The sequence below is a fragment of the Notamacropus eugenii genome, chromosome 4, assembly GCF_028372415.1.
Source record: "Notamacropus eugenii isolate mMacEug1 chromosome 4, mMacEug1.pri_v2, whole genome shotgun sequence".
Lineage (NCBI taxonomy): Eukaryota > Metazoa > Chordata > Mammalia > Diprotodontia > Macropodidae > Notamacropus > Notamacropus eugenii.
Genome location: NC_092875.1, coordinates 10595756 through 10617657, shown reverse-complemented (window position 1 = coordinate 10617657; position 21902 = coordinate 10595756). Strand labels below are relative to the sequence as shown.

Sequence of the window (21902 nt, the reverse complement as noted above, 5' to 3'; positions counted from 1 at the left end):
TCTAGGCTGATAACTAAGGAGATGCTGTGAGTATAAAAAGTACAGAGTTGGACCATATATCAGATATTGAGGTGGAGGAGAAGTCAAGGAGGGTGTTGAGCTTGTGTGTGAGCCTGGGTGATGGGGAGGATGAGGTGCCCTGGACAGTAAGAAGGAGGTTGGGAGGAGGGGTGGAGGGAAAGATCCTACCTGATGTGCCTGATGGTGCCTACCTGATGCCTACCTGATGTCCAGTTTGCAATGTCAAAGAGGCGGGGGTGAAAAGAATGTCCAGGCAGAACCTTGGGACACCCACGGCTAGGGGCCATGTCCTGGCTGAAGATTCAGCAAGCGATAATGAGAAACAGAATCAGATGGGCAGGAAGAGAACCAGGAGAGAAGGATGTCACCAAAACTGAACATCCAGGAAGAGGAATTAAGCGATGCTTGGACTAGCCCATTACGTTTGGCAGTTAAGACATCATTGCTGACTTTGGAGAGAACAGTGTCAGTGGAATGATGATGTTGGAAGCCAGATTGCAGAAGATTTAGAAGTGAATTGAGAAAAGAGGAAATAGAAACATGGATTGAAGATGGCTTTCTCAAGGGGCTTAGCCAAGATGGGGAGGAAAGATAAAAGATTAACAAGGATGACCTGATCAAATGAGGGTTTCTTAAGGATGAGGGGAAACACAGACATGTTTGTGGTCAGCAGGTAGGAGCCAGAAGATAGGGAGAGGTGGAAGAAGTGAGCGTGATAGTGTGGTCAGTCTCCTGGAGAAAATGGGAAGGGATAGGATGAAAGATAGATTGAGAAGAGCCTCAGCATGGAGAAGAGCCATCTCTTCATGTGAATAGGGGTTGAGGAGGAAATAATGGGGGAAGATGTCTAAATAATATGAGAAGAAGGAGCTCTTGGCCAATGGCCTCAATTTTTTCAGTGAAGTATAAGGCAAGGTTCTCAGCTAAGAAGAGACAGAGTGCCAAGGGATTTTTGAGAAGGGTGAAAAGATTTGGAAGAGCTACTATGAGAAGTAGAAGAAGGAACTGATCAGGATGGTATAAAAGGATTGCCTTGCAACAGCAAGGACCCAGTTGAGATTATGTAGCATAAATTTGTAGTTTGCCCAGTAAACATGGTTCCATGGTTTCCTCCAGCTCTGTTCAGCAGTACAATAATATGAACAAAGGCAGCATATGATGGGAGGAATGCAAAATTAGGGTCTCTTTGGCAATAGGACAAGGAGCCAAGAGATTCTAGAATAGAGGCTAGTGTAGAATTGAATTGTCCAAGGAATGGAGAGAGTGAAGGAAGAAGTTGGTGTGGGAGTTATAGCCTCAGAAAGAACAGAGGGTGGAGGAATTGGGGATCAGTGAAGATGAAAACCAGAGTCAGATTTTGAAAGGCATTGGGAAAGATGAGATGATAAAAGGCAATTAGCAGAGAAGAGAATTTCAGAGCTATGAACATGGAAGGGGAATGCTTTTGATGGACAACCATTTGTTTCTATGTGAAGCTGAGGCAGGATGGGGGAGGAGGTATTCAGATTAAGTGAAATGAGGAAGTGGGAAGTTCAGGTACTTGAGGGAACATCACTATGTACGTTGACTTCCCCTACTATGAGGCCAGGAGTTATGCAAAGAAGCAGAGCTCATCGAAGACATAAGAAGGACATCCTCAGACCAAGAGATAATGGTAGCAGAGATGTGGATTGTGTGATCTCTCTGGACAACAGGACCCTCAAGAGAGAAGCAGATGCTTAGTGACAGGAGAGTCTGGAAGTGTCAGGGGGTGGTGAGCAGGAGAATTCCACCCCCCACCCCAGTTAACTGGGGTATGAGTGAAAGTGTAGCCAGTGCTAGAAATGGAAGCCAGAGGGGTTGCATTGTCAGGAGGAAGCCAACTCTTGAAGAGAGCCAGGAGACAGAAGGAGTGGGAAAGAAAAAGAGGAAGACAAACTCATTTACATTTGTTCATTGTAGAGCAGGCATTCCACATCACACAGTGGAAGGTGGGGGCACATCTGGGGTGGGACTTGGGTGGTCAGGGTTACAGAAAATGGGCATTTGGGGATGGAAAACAGGGTTGATACATTGGTCATGTCCCCTGTCTGGACCCCAAAATAAGGAAGTAAGACTAGCTAGCTAATCTTTAATGATTCTTTCCGCTCTAAAGTTGGGTGATTTTCTCTTCTCTAGTTCACCTCTTAAGCCAGACCCCTCAATGTTCCTTGGTAATCTCTTTGTTCTGTAAGTTATTTCTGACTTCCTCATTCCCCACAATGACTATTGCTGCCCTCACTCCTACCCACCAGGTATCCTCTCCCTCACTTTACACTTCTAAGCTTTTAAAAAAACTGCCACCCCCCATGTTTCCTCTTCCTCACTGCCCGCTCTGTCCTTACCCCTCTCCAGCCAAACTTTGCCCCACCCCTCCTGCCAATACCCACCTCAGTAGCCTGAGTTAGCTCATATCCTTCCTGCCTGAGCATTTCATTCAGTCCCCGTCATCCCCTCCTATTCGATGCTTTCTCTTCTCTTACCTTCAGAAAGACCCACTCCTGCCCTCTTTCTCCTCTCTAACCTTCTCTGTCTCCTTCCCTGGGCCCTCTTCCTCTTCCTGACCCCTGAATGTGTACTTACCAACTGCTCTGTCCTTGACCCTTGCCTCTTACCTCCTTACATTCTCATTCATTCCCAGGGTTCCAGCTGCCCACGGCCTGCTCACCAATTCCCAGACCTGTATCTCCAGCACTGAGCTCCAGACACATATCTCCAACTGTTTACAGGAATTCTCCCTCTGGCCACTTCATAGCAGCTCAGACTCATGCAGACCTGATTCATTAAATCTTTTTCACTCGACTGCTCCAATCCCTAGCACTGCCCCCCACCCTGAATTCATCCACATTCATCCAGGCTTCTGGATATGGAGCCCTGGAGTAATGACCTGGACTCCTCATCTCTTACTAACCCCTGCTGACTCCAGCATTGAAATGGCATTAATCCTTCCCACCACCAGCCCTGCTACAGGCTCCTGGACAACTGGAGCAGCCTCTTGGCAGGCTCACTTAATCCCCCCCTTCAAGCCATCCTTCCCATATTCTGATCGGTATCTGAGGAGAAGACACAGGGGCATCCTTATCAGGAGCGTGGAAGGCACAGTGATGCTCTGGCTGTACAATTGCAAAGATGCAGGAATTCGGATTCAGAAAACTATTAACAGCCTGGAACCATGGGCTGAAGCACTCTATTAACAAATGTACAGGGACTGGGAGGCAGGCTACCCACAGAAAATGCAAGAGACAGACCTCACCTGATAATCATTCTTATGAAAAGTACTGGGAGCTCTTAGGGATGCCAGAGGTACAAAGCCTGACTGCTTCTGCACTTTCAGGGGCTCCTGTCTGCTTGGAGCTGGGCATCCCTAGATGTTACTCGGTCTTGGGGATGCCTTTGGCATCTTCTCCCCAGGAGACCCCGTTTCTTTTTTGACTTCCTACAAAATCACAAAATGTTAGAACTGTAGGGAACCTTAGAATGTCAAGACTGGGAGGGGCCTTAGAACAGGGGATGTCAAGGCTAGAAGGGCCTTCGAACCCAGAACTCAGAACCTAGCATGTTAGAGCTTAGAACTAGGAGTACATACAGAAGAGGGTAAGCAGAATGGTGAGGAGTGGATAGAACTCTGAACCTGGAGTCAGAAAGACCTGAGTTCAAATCTAGCCTCAAGACACTTTATAGTTGTGTGACACTGGGCAAGTCACTTAACTTCTGTCTGCCTCAGTTTCCTCATCTATAAAATAGAGATAAGGATAGCAGCTACCTCCCAGGGCTGTTAAAAGGATCATATGAAATAATGTTTGTAAAGAGCTTAGCAGAGTGACTGGCACATAGTAGGTGCTTAATAAATGCTTGTTTTGGTTTTTTACTTTCCTTCCGTATGTGAGGATTAATTAAAGGAACTACATGTATTATCTTGGAGAAGAAAAAACAGGGGGAGGGGTTATGACCTGTCATGTGGGAGGATTAGTCTTATTCTAGCCCTAAAGGAGGATGGGTAATAGAGATGTAGAGAGCCTGATTTAGACTTGATGGGTGAAAAATTTTCCTGAAAATGAGAGCTACCCGCTGGAGAGGACTTGCCTTCCTGCAGATCTTGGAGGAGGGGGCGGTGGTGACATCGATGGGGCTCAGCACTAGTCCAGACGTCCAAGGGTTCCCTCCCAGCCCCTCTGCAAGGAAAGACGGCAGCCTTGGTAGTAAGAAGCCCTGCCAGTCCCCTCTCTGATGGCACATGTATGGGTCTTCTCCGTAGGCAATCTTTGCTTGCTTCTCTTGCCTTCCTTTTCTCCTTCACTGTCTCTCATTATCACTCTCTCTGTCACTGTCTCTGTTTCTCTCCCCATCTCTGCTACCTTCTTTATAACTCCCATAACTAACCATAATATGGCCATGCAATATATTTTAAATTATTTAGTGTATCTATTAAGCAGAATTATATACTCTGTTCCCTGGACTAATGGAATGTTCTAAAAACATTTCTAAATTGAGTTGCTTCTGTTTTCCCAGTGGTTTGGGAGACCTCCCAAAAAAGGCTCCTCACCTCTGGTATGAAGCAATTTTGGAACTCAATCACCCTACAAGCATTTGTAACCACACTGTGCCTGGCATCGTGCCTGGCACACACCGGGGACGTCTCTGCCTGTAAGCTTCCGTTCTGTTGGCAGAGTGAACTAATATTTATACATCTAAGTAAAAGCAAAATATATGCAAGGCAGTGGGGGAGGGGACAGTCTCTTGTAGGAAGTGAGGTTGGAGCTGAGCTCTGCAGAGAGCCAGAGAGACTTACAGCCCTAGAGGGCTGCCCTTGGCACTGAGAGGAAGCTCATAAAAGGCACATCCTACCCCTCAGCCTGTGTTGTAGCGCCTCCAAGGTGTTGCCCCTCCCGGATCCCCACTGCATGGCTCCCATGTGACTGCGTATATATGTCAGTACTGTGGCTAGTTGACAGTTCATCTAAATAAGATCTGGGGTTTTCAGTGGACCGCAAGCTCACTGTGAATCCACAGGATGACAGACCTCAGCCAACACTCCGAGGGAGCCCAGGCGGCAGTAACAGGAATTGGTGTCCAGAATCATGACAAGGCAGCCCCCATCCTCTGCTTGCTGGACCTCACTTAGATTCAAGTTGAGTCAGGGAAGAATATCGACATCACGGTCCAGAGGAGGGCAGCTAGAATATGGCAGAGACTGCACCCCCCACCACGTTAAGGCTCCATGGAAGGAAATGAAGAAAAGGCAGAGTGAGACCCTCGACCACTGCCTGCAGATATTCGAAGGGATTTCACAAGGGAAAGGTGAGATGATACAGAGAAGCAACAAACCAGAGACTTGAACACAACCACATGTGGAAGAGGGAGCAGACGTTCCAAGTGGCACAGTGGGTCCCACGAGAGAAGGGGCTCTTTGGGAAGCCAAGAGTTCTGGCGCATCCTCATTCACTAGAGCAAAGGATTCTTAACGGCAAGTTGGAGATGGATTGTAGAAAGGATTCCTTGTTCTCAGCCTGCTGAGGTCTTCAGACTCTGCGATTCTGTGATTCTGCCTCATGATAGGGAGAAAGGGGCGCTTACTTCTCCTTCAGCTTCTCTCCGTGGGACTCCACTGCCTCCCCTCCTGCTTCCTCTGCCCCTTGTCCGCAGTCTGACACTCCAGGCTCTTTTTGCTGGAAGAATGTCTCTTGGGTCCTGTGACAGAATTTATGAGAAAAGCCAGCAGGGTTTGACAGAGAGGATTTCTAACTTTACAGCATTGTCCCCTTCCCTAGCTACTTAGTATGTCCAGGCATCCCTGCAGAGGAATCTGCCCACAATGTGCCTGCTCAGTACTCAGCCGGGGTGGTTGTGGAGCTCCCGAGGCATCAGCTGTGCATTTTATATCAGTGCCCTGAATTCCCTGGGGCACGCTGCCTGCTAGGTATCCCTACTTCTGGGGTGTACCAGTGCCTCAGAATGTCACCTCTTCTCCCCCAAAACTGCCACAGCCTCACTTTTTTCTTACTCCCAGTGGTGCCCCACACTCCAGCGCGCTGGAGCTGAGAATCCCAGGGTCCCATCGGATCCTCTGTCGCACCCATATCCAGCATCCCTACACATGGCCGATTCCTGTCAAGTCTGTCTTTTCAATGCCATTCATGTGCGCCCTTAACTCCCGCTGAGATGGACCTGCATAGGCCCTGCTCTCTTGCCTAGATGATTTCTAATTATATCCTAACCCGCATCCCTGCCTTAAGTCTCAGCCTTTCTGCCTGAGTCATCTTGTTAGATGCCAGTCTGGTGACTCTACCTCCATTCAAAGTGTTCAGATGCTTCCCATTGCCTCCAAGCAGGCCCAGCCAGCCTGCATTCAGCCATGGCTCCAGCCTGGCCCTCTGGCTTTAATTCGCTGGATTGGCCCTGTTCTCACTTCTGCATTTACTTGGGCCATCCCCTCTTTTAGTCCATGGAGGTAGCTTCCATCAAGGTGCCACCTTCTCTAAGAAGCCTTTCCCCTCACTCCTCAGGTGAAAGGGACCCCTCCCTCCTCATATTTCTTCTGGCACTTTGCCTGGGCCTCTCCTAAGCTTCCTACTTAGCTCACTTAAGGGCAGCTAGGTGGTGCAGTGGATAGAGCACCAGTGCAGGAGTCAAGAGGACCTGAGTTCAAATCTCACCTCAGACACTTGACACTCACTAGCTGTGTGACCTTGGGCAAGTCACTTAACCCCAATTGCCTCGTCCTGAATCATCTCCAGTCATCCTGATGAATATCTGGTCACTGGATTCAGATGGCTCTGGAGGAGAAGTGAGGCTGGTGACCTGCACAGCCCTCCCTCACTCAAAACAAAGTCAAGTGCAAGTCATGTCATCATTTTTCTGATGGCACAGTCTTCGGTAACAAAGGACGAACACGCACTTACCTCACTAACTCTCCCTTGAGTGGAGACTGTTTGGATGCACCCTTCCCAGCCAGGAGATTGTAACTGCCTTCAAACCTCAGCTCAGGTGCCAAGCCTTTCCTGGTTGGCCCAGTTATTGATGGTCTCGTCTATCAGAAATTGCCTAAGTATAAGTTTATACATGTACCTCCCCTGCCCCCATGTAAGCTCCTTGGGGGCAGAGACTGGATGGCTTTCTTGTGTGTTCTTCTGAGCACAGGAGAAGGTCCCACATCATTGTTTCTTGAATTGGGAACAAGGGTCAGTATTCTGTCTTTCCCTACATCCCATCCCTCCTGCCTAGAACAGTGCCCAGAGGAGCCTAAGAAAGGTTTGCTTTCATTGGTATAGAGCTGACAAGCCCTGTAGTGACCTTCTGCAGCAGGCCTTCTCAAGGCCAATGCCTTCCCTCCTTCCTGAGAGTGAGGCTGCGTCAGAGGCCTCAGTACCACATCTACCTCCTGAGAGAACCAGCGCATCCCCAGTGGCCTGTTGGCCATCCTTGGGGCATCTCAGCCTCAACACATCCCAAACCTAATTCTTACCCCTCAAACTCACCTCTCTCCTGTATGCCTTTATTACTGTCAAGGGCCTCACTGTCCTTCTAGTCCCACAGGCCAGGTCTCAACCTTGGAGTCATTCTGAAACACTGTGGATGTCCAATCCATTACTAGATCTTGTTGGTTTTACCTTTACAGCATCTTGTCGCCTTCTCTCCTCTGACCCTGCCCCCGTAGAAGGCAGGCCCTCATCCCCTTGCCCCGGACTGCAGCCACAGCCTGCAGGTGGGTCTGTGGCCTCCAGTCTCCCAGCTCCAGTCCATTCTCCATTCAGCCACCAAATGGATTTTCTGATCATGTCACCCCCTGCCCCCCTCCATAAATTTCCGTGGCTCCCTGGTGCCTCCAGGGTCAAAAGTAAAGTCTTCTGTTTGGCAGGTAAATTTTTCACAATCTGATTCCTTCCCACACTTCCAACCCCCGCCAGGTGCCGGGTAGTCTCACTACCGTGACTTCCTCGCTGTGCCTCCCTCCATCTCCGCTCTCCAAGCCTTTCTACCAGCTGCCCCCCCATGCCTAGAATGCTCTGCCTCTCGTCTCTGCTGACATTCAGCCTTCTACAGGAGGCCTTTCCCAGCCCGTCTCCTCCCCTCCCCCGCCCCTCAGTGGCTGGTGCCTTCCTCCTTACTTCTCCTCCACAGTTTTGCAGGCCTATGACTTAGAGATCTCCCTTCAAGGCCATGCCTATTTCTGCTTTTTGTTCATTCACCAGCGCTGGCTCTTGGTTAGCCCTTAATAAGTGCTTGTTGACTGGCATATGGCTGGAGGAGTATTTCCAAATCATGGCTCACTTTTGCTTCTTCTGTGATCCTGACAGATCCAAGGGGCAGACGATCCAAGGGGCTGTCCCTGAGGAAGTCAGGAGCCTCACCCTAGTCACTGCTGGCCATCCAGTTGTCTGTGACAGTTTTTGCTGACATCGAATTGCTGGGGTCACTTCCCTATTCTTTAACCTCCTGCTTCTAGGTTCAAATACAGACTCCTCCGCTTGGCTTAGAAAGCCTTGAACAATCTGATAATGGCCCCCTCTCAGGCTTAGTCCACAGGCCCCAGCCTCCTTCATAGACTCGGCCCTCCAGCTGGCCTGGCCTGCTCTCGGTACCCCCACTTCTTTACTGCCACTGCCACCTCCCCACAGCCCCCCATGCCTTCTGGCCTCTGCCACTAGCAGCATGGCTAGATTCCTACAAAGCTCTGTCCAAGGGCCACCTCTGCCAGGATGCCCATCTGGATCCTCCCCATTGCTAACACCCTCTCCTATAGTTGCTTTGCATATTTTTTTGTATTTAATTCTCTGCGAAGAGATTGCCAATCCCATGCTTTCTTCTCCTGAATAAAAGTTCCTCCAGGTCAGGAACCATTGCTCAGCTTTGTCTTTTATCCTCAGTGTCTCAGAGTTCCAGCACAGTCAGCATTCAGTCAGCTGCTCATGGAATGCAGGAATGGGAAAGGCGAGAGTTAGGGAATCGTAGAAACTCTTGAGAAATGCTGACCTGAACAAGAAGCCTCTGTCGTTCCCCCAACAAGGGACCATTCAGACTTTGCCCAAGGACCTCCTAAGAGGGGGCAGGAACCCAGGCATTCCAGAGATGGCCCATTCCATTTGGTGGGACTCCTAACTGTCTGTCAGGACATATAAATGCGCTACAGAAGCATACAGCGTCAGTGTTTAAAGAAGGCCTAAATGTTCATTGTGCAGTTGGAAAGAGTTCCTGAAGGCTGAGGGGCACGAGGAATCCAAGGAGCCTTCCTTTGCGGAGCTTTAAGTGACAAGTGAGTAGGAGGAGCAGTATTCTAGGACCTACGGAAAGTATGAGCACAGGGAAAACCATGGGAAAGTATAGAATATGTCCAAAGAGCAGGGCCTAGTCCAGCTTGGCTGTGGGGCTAGAAAGGGGATGCCAAACTGTGCCTCAGGCTGAATGCCGTTCTGAGTAGGTCAGCAGGGAGCCATGAAGGGCTTGAGAGAACAGAGTGACAAGCTCAGGGTTCTCCCTAAATAAGACCGTCTAAGTGACTCCATCCAAAAGGTCACCACTCTGGTCATGGGCTTCTCACTCATACAATATGGCGGCTGACCTCTTACTCTGCTGCTGTCACATAGCAACAAGCCAAACAACCAGGGAAAGGATAGCCAGTTACCCACTCCCACCTGGGAAGGAATCAGAGCCTGCTTTTTACCAGACAGAAATGAAAAAGTTGCTTTCTGCCCCAGGGATGGGCGTTAGCCTGAGGAGGGACGATAGGGGAAGATAGAGTGGCCTGGGCCCTCATCCCTCTGGCTGAGCTCTCAGAGGTGTGGGGGGCTCTGCAGAAGCCCAAACAAGTGATAGATGTCAATATTCTTCTCACACACAGACGGCCCTCAGCAGGCCTCGCTTAAAGCAGTGTTTTAAGACTCGCCAGCTTCTTTTGTTTTTCTCCTAAGACTCCTGGGGGCTTCCCCTGTTTCTGCCACCAACAAAATGAATGGCTTTTCTGCCTGCTGCCTCCCCAACCACAATTCACTCTGAAGGCCCGGCAGCCACAAATGTTGTTTATTGATACAAGAAACACTTGGTGAGGCTCCCATGTCATTATTTTTTAGGCTCATAGGACTGTAGACTGGAAAGGACAAGACCCAGCCCAGTGTGGGCCAATGGCAAGACATCAGGAGGCCATCACAGACTTGGCAGGAACCCCAGAGGCCATTGCACCTCTCCACAACATCCCTGTTGGTTGGTCGGTTGGTCAGCTTCCATAGGCTAGAAGGTCACCCATGGCCAGGACTCCTCAGCCTCCCACAGCAGCCTGTCTGACTTCCGTCTGGCTCCCATCCATCTCAAGCAAGATGTACTCCTGACATCTGCCTCTCGGTATCCCTGCCCCACTGCTCCTAGTGCTATGGGGCCAAGGTGACCAAGCTCAACCTGTGTTCCATTGGGACAGCCCTTCACCCAATCACAGAGCTGGACACAGGCCTAGGCCTATCACTTACTAGCCAAGTAAACAGTTAGGATCTCTGAATGCCAGTGGCCTTACCTGAAAAATAAGGAGAACAACATTCATACCACCAACCCTGTAGGAGGATTATGAGGAAAGAACCTTTGAAAGTTAAGTCAACATGTACTTTAAAAGTACCTACTATGTGTCAGGCACTGGGCTAAGCCCTGGGCTTATGCTTAGAAAGGCAGTAGACAGTCCCCACCCTCAAAGAGTGCCCAGTCCAATGGTGGAGACACCGTGTGAACAACTATGGACAGCCAAGCTAGCCACAGGATGAATTTGAGAAAATCACAGAGGGAAGGCATGGCGAGGATCCCGTTGCTTCCTGTGCCTCACTTCAAGTTCTGCTTTCTACAGGAAGCCTTTTTCAGGCTTCTTTAATGTTCTTTGAGCCTTCCCTGTGAGATGAGACACCTCCAGTTCATCCTGGCTAGGTCTGCTTTGTTCCTGGTTGTTTGCATGTTCTCTCCCTCACTGGACTGGGAGCTCCTCAAGGGTAGGAACTGTTCGTTAGTGTCCTCAGCACTTAGTACAATGCTGGATGCATAGTAAGTGCTTCATAAAAGCTTGTTAACTGACTGAATCTGGGCAAATGAGCTGCCACCCTCATCTGGCATGACCCCCAAGAGCCTTAGAGGATGATCCCAAGCATCACAGAGCAGGGAGGTGGGGTCCCCCCCACAGCTCCTAAGCACTAGGCTAAGGGTCGGAACACAGGCCTTCTGGTGCCAGACCCAGGGCTACCTCCATCATGCACCATGTCACCCAACTCACTCCCAGACTGGCCTCCATTCCTTTCCACAGGTACAGGACCCAAAAAGTAGAATCCCAGGAACAAAACCTGAAGGAACTGTTGTGAGCAGCTGATCCAAGGCTCCCATTTGACAAGAGAGACCCAGCGAGCATAAATGCCCAAGGCCACAGAGCCATCAGAGCTAGGATTTGAACCCAGTGCCTCTGACTCCGAATCCAACACTGTCTACACTGCACTGTACTGTCCCCCAGGATTTAGAGCTGATAGAGACAATAGAGATCACCTAGACCAGCCCTCTCATTTTACAGACAACCGAGCCACCAAAAGGTTAAGTGATTCGCCCAATGTCACACAAGTAGCTAATAGCACAGTCAGAATTTGGACTCAGGTCTTCTGCTTCCAAACCCAGTGACAGTCCCCTCTGTGATTTAGAACCCCTGAATGAAGCCTTAGGGATCACAAGGCATAGAACCCTAAAGTGGATCACAGAGTCTAGAACCCTTCAATGACGCCTCAGAGGGATCACAACACAAAGAATCTAGAACCTAACACCCCTGGTAAAATTCAGGGCCTTATAAGAAAAAAAAGATTCTGCTCTTATCTCCCTGGTGTTTTGTTGGAAGGAATCACTGCTATCATGTGTACATTTTTGTCTAAACAAATAACCAGAGAAGAATCATACAATGAGCAATGTGTTGTCTATAACCCAGTTGGGTTTTTTCCTTCCATTTTTGTTTTATTGCTGCATCTGTCACCCTGAAGATAGCTGTGATGTAGAAAAGAAAGGGATAAATCAGAACGCCTGGGCTCGTGGCTCACTCTGATTTCTTGGCTGCGAGAGTTTCTGTAGCTGTTCTTGATGTCAGCCATGACACAGCCATCACTTAGTGGCAAAATTGTTCCATCTGTCCCCGCTCCATCAGTTGAGCCTCAGCTCTCTCCGGGTGATCTGTGAAGCCTGACAAGAGAGGCAAAGGTCCCCAGTGTAGGGAGACAAACAAGAGAAAACAAGGATGTTGGCGTGTTTTATGGGTCTGACTTTTGGAGAAATAATTTTGCTTAAGAGGAAGTTTGATTCTTTTTCTTGACTGAAGAAAAAATAGGGCTCTTTGAACAAATGCACAGATAGGCTAGTTGTTTTCTTTTAAATATTTTGTGGTTTATCAGTGTCCTTCCTAAAATATTTCCCCCAGAACTGAGCATTCCAGTTGTGGTCTGGCCAGAACAGAGGACTGTGGGACTGTTACCTCCTTATTCCTGGAGATTCTTCCTCTCCTAAATTAGTCTAAGATTATATTGGCTTTCTTGGCTGCCTTATAAATGTAAACAACACTCTCTGCTGACTCATATTGAGCCTTAGTCCTTGAAAGCCTTCAGGACATTTTTTTTTTCCAAATGACTAACTGTGGCTCTCCCATCTTGCGTTTTGTAAGGTTGATTTTTCTAAATCTGAATATAGGACTTTGTGTATCCTTACTCACTTTCATCTTACCAGATTTAGCCCAACATTCTAGCCTTCTGAAATCTCTGGAGCTCCTAATTCTGTCATCTAGCATGTTGGCTATCCCTCCTAGCTTTGTGTCATCTGAAAATTTGATGAGAAAACCATCTTTGCTTTTATGCAAGTCATTTAACAGCCAGAGCCAGATGTATCCCTGTGGCACTCGAGAAGAGATCTCCTAAATTGGCATAAAGCCATTTGAGACGATGCCTTGACATCTGGTCAATGATCCCGGATCCCCCTAACTGTCCAAAAGGAAATGAGATGAATTTGAGGTGATCTCTTGTTTGTGTTCTCTCTGCCTCTTTTTCTACATAATAATGTAACCTAGAAATTTTTCAGGAGTCAGACTCACTGAATTGCAGATTTTGCTAATATTCCTTTTTAAATAATTTGGACATGGCCTTTCCCAAGTCTGATCTCCAGTCTTTCCAAGATCACACAGAGAGATTCAGTAGTCACTCCTACCAGCTCTCTCAGAACTCTGGCTTCTAGGTCTCTTGGTCCTGTCATTGAGGGTAGCTGGACGGGGAACAAGTGCTTATTATGTACCTTCTATGTGTCAGTGTTACAAACATTCTCTCATTTGATCCTCACAAGATCTCAGGGAGGCAGATGCTGTTCTTAGCCCCATTTTGAAGAGTATACTGAGGTAAACAGAGGTTAAATGACTTGCCCAGGGTCACTCAGCTAGGAAGAGTTTGATGCCAGATTTGAACAGGATCAGTGCTAGCAGTCTCTAACTGGGTAGGTGCTCTCTTATTACTTTCCTATTTATTTTGACTTTCAATTTCCTATTAGCCTTTTTTGTCCTTTCCTTTCAAGTCCAAAGATCATTCTCTTTGGCAAAGAAAGATAATTGAATAATACTTTTTTCTCTGTATCATTCGTTATCCCACTCCCAACCCCAAAATGTGGGTTTGTACCTTCTTTAATAGTATTTCCCCCAACATGGCTTTCTTAAAAGCCTTCCCTTTTTTGTCCTTGTAAAGAATCCTTGACCAGCCTCAACCTTTGGTACTCTGATACGATTCCTAGAAGCCTGAGCTGCCCTTGTGAATTCATGCACCATTACCCAGTCCTACTTCCATCTTCTTTACCAGACTGTTTAAAATTTAAGTTTGTTCTTGAGTTTCCTGTGTGACCTCGTTGGTCCTTTTGGGCACTGTCCCCCTTTTCTTTCTCACAATTGTTTCTCTGTGCATCTTCACAGTTTTGCTCTCAAGAGCTTGCCATCCTTCCTGGGCCAACTTTCCCTGTAGAGGTTCAGGCCATGGGGTCAGTCCTCCCCCCTGTATTTTCTCCTGTGGAAGTCTGTTCTGTTATCTGGAGAGCTTGTCTGGCCATGCTTGCCTTTGTCCTCATTCTCTATCACAAGTTCTAAAATGGAGTCATATCTGCCTCCAATGTTCTGATTATTTCTACTGTAGGTACCAGGGGAGACTTTCCCCTCTTTGTTTCCTTTACCTTTTAAAGGATGGAATTGTTTACCTGGGATCAGGAATGGGGAACCTGCAGCCTCAAGACCTCCTGTGGCCCTTCAGGTCCTCAAGAGGGGCCCTCTGACCAATTTGCCCTTAAGGACCTAGAGGGGCCATCTGTGGGCCTCAAGGCCGCAGGTTCCTGCCCCAACCTCCCATGCTAGGCAAAGAAAATAGTCGCAGCTCTGCTTGTGGCAGAGAGAACTCTCCAGTTGATGTAACTGAAGGAAGCAATCACTGTGTCTCACGTGTCCGTTTCAGGCTTGTGATCCTTTTCCTAAAGCTGTGGCATCCATTTTTTCCTTGTGTCCAGGTGGTCCATAGTACACTCTGTTGATAATCCCCAGTCTGTTTCTGCTTCCATTAATTGTCACCCAATTGCCCTTTGCCACAATTCCTTCCTATTTTCTAGATTTCCTCACCTGAATTTGTTTTCTCAATATAAAATGCTACCAACCCTTCAATGGCTCTGAGATCTCACCAGTGCAGATGCTTCATCCAATAGGGTAGATTACAATTTCTCCATGACTTTTCATGGCTGCTCATGTGGACTACAAGTTTGATTTGTTGAGAAATTGTGCTGTTTCTTGTGTGATTTGCAATGAGATGGTGTCACCTAAAGAATAATGGTGCTAAAAATATGGGGTTTTGTTCAAGCAAACACACTAATAAAAGGAAGGAAGGGAAGGAGGGAGGGAGAAAAAAGGGAAAGAAGAGTTGAGGATTGGGTTCTGAATTGCAGTCTACCTATGTCTTCTCCTTCAGGATTCTGGGCCTGGCTCCTCCTCCATCTGCGTAGGTCCAGGATGCATACATAGACAATCAAGGCAATGTGGCAGAGTCTGGACCATACTCATTCTTTTATCACTTGGTATTGTGTGGATTATTAAGCCAAACTCTCTTGGGGGACCTTGGAGCTTTAGCATAATACAGAAATCCTCACTGCAAAGGCGTTTTTAATTTGTTCAGTTAATCAGGATGCATTAGTTCAGCCCCTCGCTGGGGCCAGGCACCAGGGGGAGAGAGCCAAAGCTTCAGTCATTCCCGCTGTCAAGGTACTTCCGTTCTAAGAGAGCAGGAAGCTGGGACTCTTCTGGTGATTTCAGGGTGGGGGAAGAGATTTATCAAAATGCCCTCATCCTTTGGATCATCATTGCTTTTGTCATCTTGAAGATGACAAAAATAAATGACCAAAGAGTGATCATGAGCTGTGCTTTGGTTTTACAGAAATGAGATTCAGGGAAATGTAGTAGTTCTCAGACAGTATGGTTCATGGGACCCTGACTCAAGTCATCCCATTTAACAAGCTCTACTCATTTATAGAAGAGATCGTAAATAATAATACAATGAATTGCCAGTTTTTTAAGATGTAGTTTATTTTTCTACTCATGATATATGATCCCTATAACCCAGAAAACATGGAGTTTTATAAAAACTGTCAAGAAATTGTCAGAAAATAGTTGCCCAAATTACAATCATTCATTAAGTGAGTATTTATTAGGTTCTGTGCTAGGAATTGGTGAGGTACAAAGTTTGGAGAAGTTACATTCCCTACCTTCATGAAGCTTACCATTTATTGGGGAGAGGAGATAGAAAGACAGGAAACTATAATATGATTTAGTAAGTGCATGGCAGGGTGGGGCATGCAGAAACCCCCAAAGGACCGTGATTAGTGGTATAATAAAAGATCTTCTAACTGACAGAGCTCTGCCAAGGACAGGTGGCTGCCACAGGTGGTAGAGGGCTCCCCCTCCCTGGATGTCATCAAGCATCCCAGCAAGGGATTTTTTTTTTGCTCAGGTATGAGTTGAACTAGATGGATGACTTCTGAAGTCCCTTGTGGCTTAAGATTCTGTGGGGTGAGAAGGTTCTTCGAGGAAGGAGGATGTCGCATTTAAATAGAACTGAGTTGAAATCAAGAGACAGAAGTGAGGGGATTTTTGGCAGAGGGAACAGAGTGAGGCAAAGAGAGAGGCCCATGGTGTGCTCTGTCCAGGGGGGCTGGAGGAAAGCATTCATGATGGGCAAGAACCTGACCTGGACCTCAGTCTAAATCAGAAGCACATTCCTAAGCCTTGTTGTTCCAGAGGAGTTGGGGACCTATAAACTCTGGAGCTTTTGAAAACTGCTTGAAATCATTTCACCTGACTGAAGCCATACATGGTCACAGAGCTGTTTTCTAATTGCCAACATGCCTATGCAGTGTTTTGCATCTGTACTTAGCACACTCGGGACTTGGATCTCAATTCTGCTGGCCTGCTGTAGGGAGCCAGGTCCTGAGAAAGGACTCTGCCAATTTGGGGATAGCTGACCATGACTCATTCGCACAGGGCCTGGAGCTCGGCCCCCTGCACAAGCTTACCCTGATGCTGTAGACCCTTCACCCGGAAATCTGAACTGGATGCAGTGGAACTCTCCTTCCTAAGGATCTTTTGTGATGGAGCTTTGTGCTTGACGTAATTATCAAATTCTATTTTTCATGATGCTTTATTGTTTTGATTTTTCACGTACCAAATCTCTTTTATTAACTTGTCCTGCCAACTACCACCTACACGTTAAGCACATTTTTGAAAACTTGAAAAACAAATCCTTCAACCGACATCTGTGTGATCCAGCAGAGCAAACTCCCACGTTAGCCATACCTGAAGATGTGTGCCGCTTGGGGCGTTTTAAGGTCCTCTGCTCCGTGACGGGAGGCGACCGCCAGGTTTCATCTTCACCCTTTTGGGCTCCTGATTGAGCATGGCATTGACCAGAGTTCCAGAGTCTGTCTCAGTTGTTTTTCTTTATAATACTGTGGCATTGCACAAATTGTCTCCACTTTATTCTGCATCAGTTCGTGAAGGTCTTCCCGGTTTCCTCTGAAATTGTCCATTTTATCATTTCTTATGGCCCAAAAATATTCCATCACGTCATATACATAATTGGTTCAGCCATTCCCCAATGGGACACCCCCCTTAGTTTCCAGTTTTTGGCTACCATCAAAAGAGTTGCTCTTGTCCAGAGGAGTCTTTTCCTTCTTTCTTTGATTTCTCTGGAGGGCAATCTTAGAAATTCAAATCAGATCAGTTCCTCATGTAACTTGGAAATGCGCCCTTTGTCAGAGAGACTTTTTGCAAAGATTTTTTTTCTCAGTTACTTGTTTCTCTTCTAATGGGGTGGGGGGAAGGAAGTGAAAGGTGCTAGAGGTTGGCACCCTGATGGCACAGCAGCCACTGTCAATAGGGAGTAAAGCTGCAAAGAAACACAAGAACTCAGGCCTGTCAGGTCAGTGGTCGTTTTGGCATCAGGGATGGGGGTGCACTCAGAGTCATGGCCCCACCTCTGAAACTAGTTGTATGATCGAGGTCAAGTCACTGAAATCTGAGCCTCATTTTCTTTGTTTTAGAATGGGGGTGATAGCCCTTCTCTCATATGATTGTTGTTGACTCAAATGCAACAATGGAAGAAAAGTGTTTTGCAAATTCTAAAAGCTGACGTAGAGCAGCATTCTTCTACAGATCTCTGTGACTTCAGTGCCTCTCTGTTTTCCAATACTTTATAATCCTACTCGGTTCAGTAGATGACCCCGAGGCATCCAAATGTTCCCATTTCTACTGTAGCACTTGGGGAGTTCCTTTCCCCAGAGCAGCTTTGTGAAGAAAGTCCTCAAACTTCTTTTTATTCTTTCCAGTAGCCCCTGTTTGATAAGAAATCAGACATTTTAGAAAGATTCCCATCGAAACTGACTAGGATCAAAGTTTAGACCCTTAAGAAGGCTGGACCATGTGCTTGTTTCTGTGGAGTTAACCGTCCCGGATCTGATGCCTGATGAGATACTGCTCTAGGAGATGTTTGGCTTTAAAAACAAAAACCAGACCTAAGCATTCTCTTAGGTTGGATGAGGCCTAGGGTATGTGGAGGGTGGGAGTGGGGGCAATGACACTGCTGTCCACTACCTTTCTCAGATTTCTCTGGGAGTGGAGGAGTGTGGTCAGCTCTACCTGCCACGTTTTAGGAAGGATGTTACAAAGAGGAGTTTCCAGAGCAGGGCTGGGAAGGAGAGACTTGAACCCAGGCCCAGTGAGGAGCAAGAGAGAAAAGCAGGGCCTTCTTTGCTGTCCCTCATCCATGTCCCACCCAACATTTTCTCTGGCTGTCCCCAATGCCTGGCAGGCTCTTACTCCTCATCTTTGCCTCCTGGCTTCTTTGGCTGCCTTCAGGTTCCAGCTAAAATCCCACCATCTACAGGAAGCCTTTCCCAATGCCCCTTCAGGCTGGTGCCTTCCTTGTTAGCTGGTCTTATATTATGTGCATACTCCATAGGTGTTTGCATTTCCTCTCCTGGGCAGGCTGGGAGCTTCTCAAGGGCAGAGACTTCTACACATTCCCAGCATTTAGAGTACCTGGCATTCAGCAGGTACTTAATAAATGCTGGACAACTGACCAACTCAGTGAAACCTAAGTCCTCTCTTTAAGTACTTGAAGGCATGTCCTTTGGAAGAGAAATTCCTTTGACTTCTCCCACTTTGCCCCAGAGGACAAAACCAAGACCAGGGAAGGGAAGTTACAGGCAGGAGGAAGTTTGGGGCCTGATTCAATGAGAATGAGCTTCCACAGTCTGATGATGACCTGGGAGAAGAGTAGCCCTTACATGCCTGTAGCACTCAGCACCCTCCTCACAGCCACCCTGAGCTGAGAGATGGACATTGTCAATCTCTGCCAAATCATCACTTCATCTTACTCCTCTGCTTCAAGGTTTGGGCATTCCATTAGGTGGGCATGCCCTCCGTCGAAGTAGATTGCAGCCCCTCACTTTCTGCATGATCTTCCAACCATGAAACTATCAATAAGAACTTATCAAGCACCTGTCAGGCATTTTGCTAGGTGCTGGGGAGACAAAGAAAAGTCAAAACAGGTCCTGCACTCCAGGGGCCTCCTGCGGAGCAGAGTTGACATAACCTTTTCATCCTCCACAGCCAGTCAGGTGGGGAAGCTTCGCAAGCTTCCTTGGCTTGGCAGCCAGTCAGACATGGGGGCCTCCCAAGAAGCTGTTCTCCCTTGGCAGGACCTCCCCAAGTATGGCTCTGCTGGCAGAACCTTGGAGCCCCAGGATAACCCCCTCCATGGTGGGCCTTTCAGCACAGAGATGAAAAGTAAGAGAATATCCAGAATGTCTTTAAGTCTGTAGTGACTCTGGTATGAATCTGCAGATTCAAGTATTTACAGATTTAAAATATTCATCCTATATGTAATGGTTACACCATCAGCTGAGACTAAAGTGCATGACCACCCAGATCCAGGATTTCCTTTGCTATCCTAACACACACACGCACGCATACACTTAGTGTACTTTGAACTCAACTGTAAATTAGAATCGATCAAGACCTTCATCTTCATCCAAAGAAAAGAGAAAAACACTTTCTTCCCTCAAGGAGTTCATAGTCCACTGGAGGGAAGAAGGAGGAAGGAAGGAAGGAGGGAGGGAGGAAGAGAGGGAGGGAGGAAGGATGCAGAATATAGTTTTATAGCCAGCGTTGAATAAATATTTGTTAAAGTTTAGATGCTTGAATTGAGATATTCGTACCATTGCAAGGAAAGACAAAGTCCATTTGCAGCATGTAGAATTTCTAAAGCTTATGTAATGGATCGTAGTATCCAGTACAGGTGTATTTGTTTTGAAAAATCCCCTGGATGGGTTCTTATGGCTGTGCCCAAATAGGGATCTGAGGAATTCCCTTTCTTGTTAGAAGAAAGGCTGAAACATGTTGAGAGTGAGCCATCTAATGGCAGTTCACAATTTCTTCATTCTTCATAATAAAAAGCAGAAAAGTCCAGCTGTCCTGTCTGGCTGGCATAGCTGTCCACGTGAAGCAGCTTTTCAAAAGCTCCATTCTGCATAGATAAAGACCTGCACTCCACTGGATGCGGCCACGCCCAGTCTATGAGCTGACTGGCTCTCCTGGGACTGATCTGGGCACTGCTACCACCACCACCATTGCTGCTGTCTGAGCCCTTCCCCAGCTGCCTGCTGTGTGTGAGGGGCAAGGAGAGTTACTTACCCTAGCTAGAATCACCCTCTCCACAACATCCTTTTAAACAGTCTCTCACTCTTGCTACAAAGTGCATCAGGAAAAAGCTTCCGAAAATTCTCCCTCCTCTGACCCCCTCTCAAGTCAGTGGCCTTCTAACAGCTTGGAAGTTTAAGTGGAGTGCTGGGGGAGAGCGCACATTTTGACTCAACAAATCCTGAACCCAAAAAGGGTTCACTGTACAAACCAGGCTAAAATGGCCAGCAGTGACTTGGATCCAACACTCTTCCTCTTCCATGGCATTCCAAGAGCCTGGCTGGTGCCAGACTGAGACAAATGCTATGGCCGGAAGGACATCCCTATTCTGTGACGCCAGGGCTGGGCACTCACATCAACAGTTCTGAAAACAATCTCAAATACTTTTGCTTGAAATGGAACCTCTCGGCTACCATTTTGACTGACTTTTTTTCTTCCTCTTTCCTTCCATCCCTGTTTCTTCTCTCCTCCCCTTCCTTCTCTTTCTTTCTCTCTGTCAGCACCAACAAGGGAGATGTATTTTGCTACTACGGCAACCGAGGTGAGCAAGAGCCTATCGTATTAACACCTGGTAAGTTATCTTCATAAAATAACTGTTATGAACATTGTGCTTAATTTCACACTGTTTTATTTCTGGGATGACTGTTCAGTGGCTTGGTATAAAAAACAAAACCTTTCACTTCCTGTTTCACGATTGCCTTCTCGGTCTTTTCCTTTCTTTTTGGCGATGATAACGGTTCTTGTTTACGTAGAAATTTCCATTGTACAAAGTGCCTTCCTAAGACCAGTCCTGTGACTCCGGCAGCCCAGTGTTGTTATCCTCATTTTGCAGAAGAGGACACTGAGGCCCATTCGAGTGAAGTGGCCACAGTCAGTAAATTCCTGAGCTGGGATGAAAACTGGGGTCTCCCGACTGCAGAACCAGCGCAGCCTCTAGATGTGGCCTCCTCACTGACAGTCTCAAGCAAACTCTCCTGTTTCTGCCTGGTTTTGTTTTGGAACATGTTGGCATTCCTTTTCTAGCTGAATACTCAGTCACAAATTCGGTCCTTCAGGATTGACTGGTTGATGTAGCTTTTTAAAGATGTCATCAAAGAAATAAATGTGTGATTGGAAAAGCAGGTGGGTGAGTGATCTGGTGAGAGCTGGGGATGACCAGTGCACAACCTGTGTGTTCCCCATGCTGTGAAGGCCTTCAGTGCTTTGGGTAGACCCTCTGTGGTGAACTTGGGAGAGGACCCAGACAAGGCTGCCCCAGATGGACAGACCCGAATGATCTACGGCCTGAACCAAGGGTCACATTGATGAGATGGCAGAGCCTAGGGGTCCTGAATGCCGTCCTTTCCCTTAAACAGCCTTTCCTCCTGGAGTTAATTTTCCCTCCCACTGATCATTTTTCAGTCTTTTCTGAACACTCTAGGGAATGCTTTGGAGCTTCCCAAGACTGGTCCTAGAGATGCATCCCTCTCCTGCTGCCTTAAGGGTACAGGGGAGAATCCCACTGACTCTGCCCTGTCAGACTTCACCTGGAGCACCATATGGGCAGTTCTGGGCCTCTAGGAGCTAGAGAGTGTACAGCAGAGGGCAGCCACACTGGGGGAGGATCTGGGCCTGTGTA

The 21902-nt window shown here is 47.5% G+C and overlaps 1 protein-coding gene across 8 annotated transcripts in view; it reads left to right on the top strand.

The window, feature by feature from the left end:
• Positions 1-21902, top strand: part of TANGO2 (transport and golgi organization 2 homolog) — a 185964-nt gene that overhangs the window by 144799 nt on the left and 19263 nt on the right. For all 8 annotated transcript variants that reach the window (XM_072599765.1, XM_072599767.1, XM_072599773.1 and 5 more), the window contains one exon: positions 20785-20855. In XM_072599765.1, coding sequence (XP_072455866.1) covers positions 20785-20855 — 71 coding nt within the window. The remainder of the gene's footprint in view (positions 1-20784; positions 20856-21902) is intronic.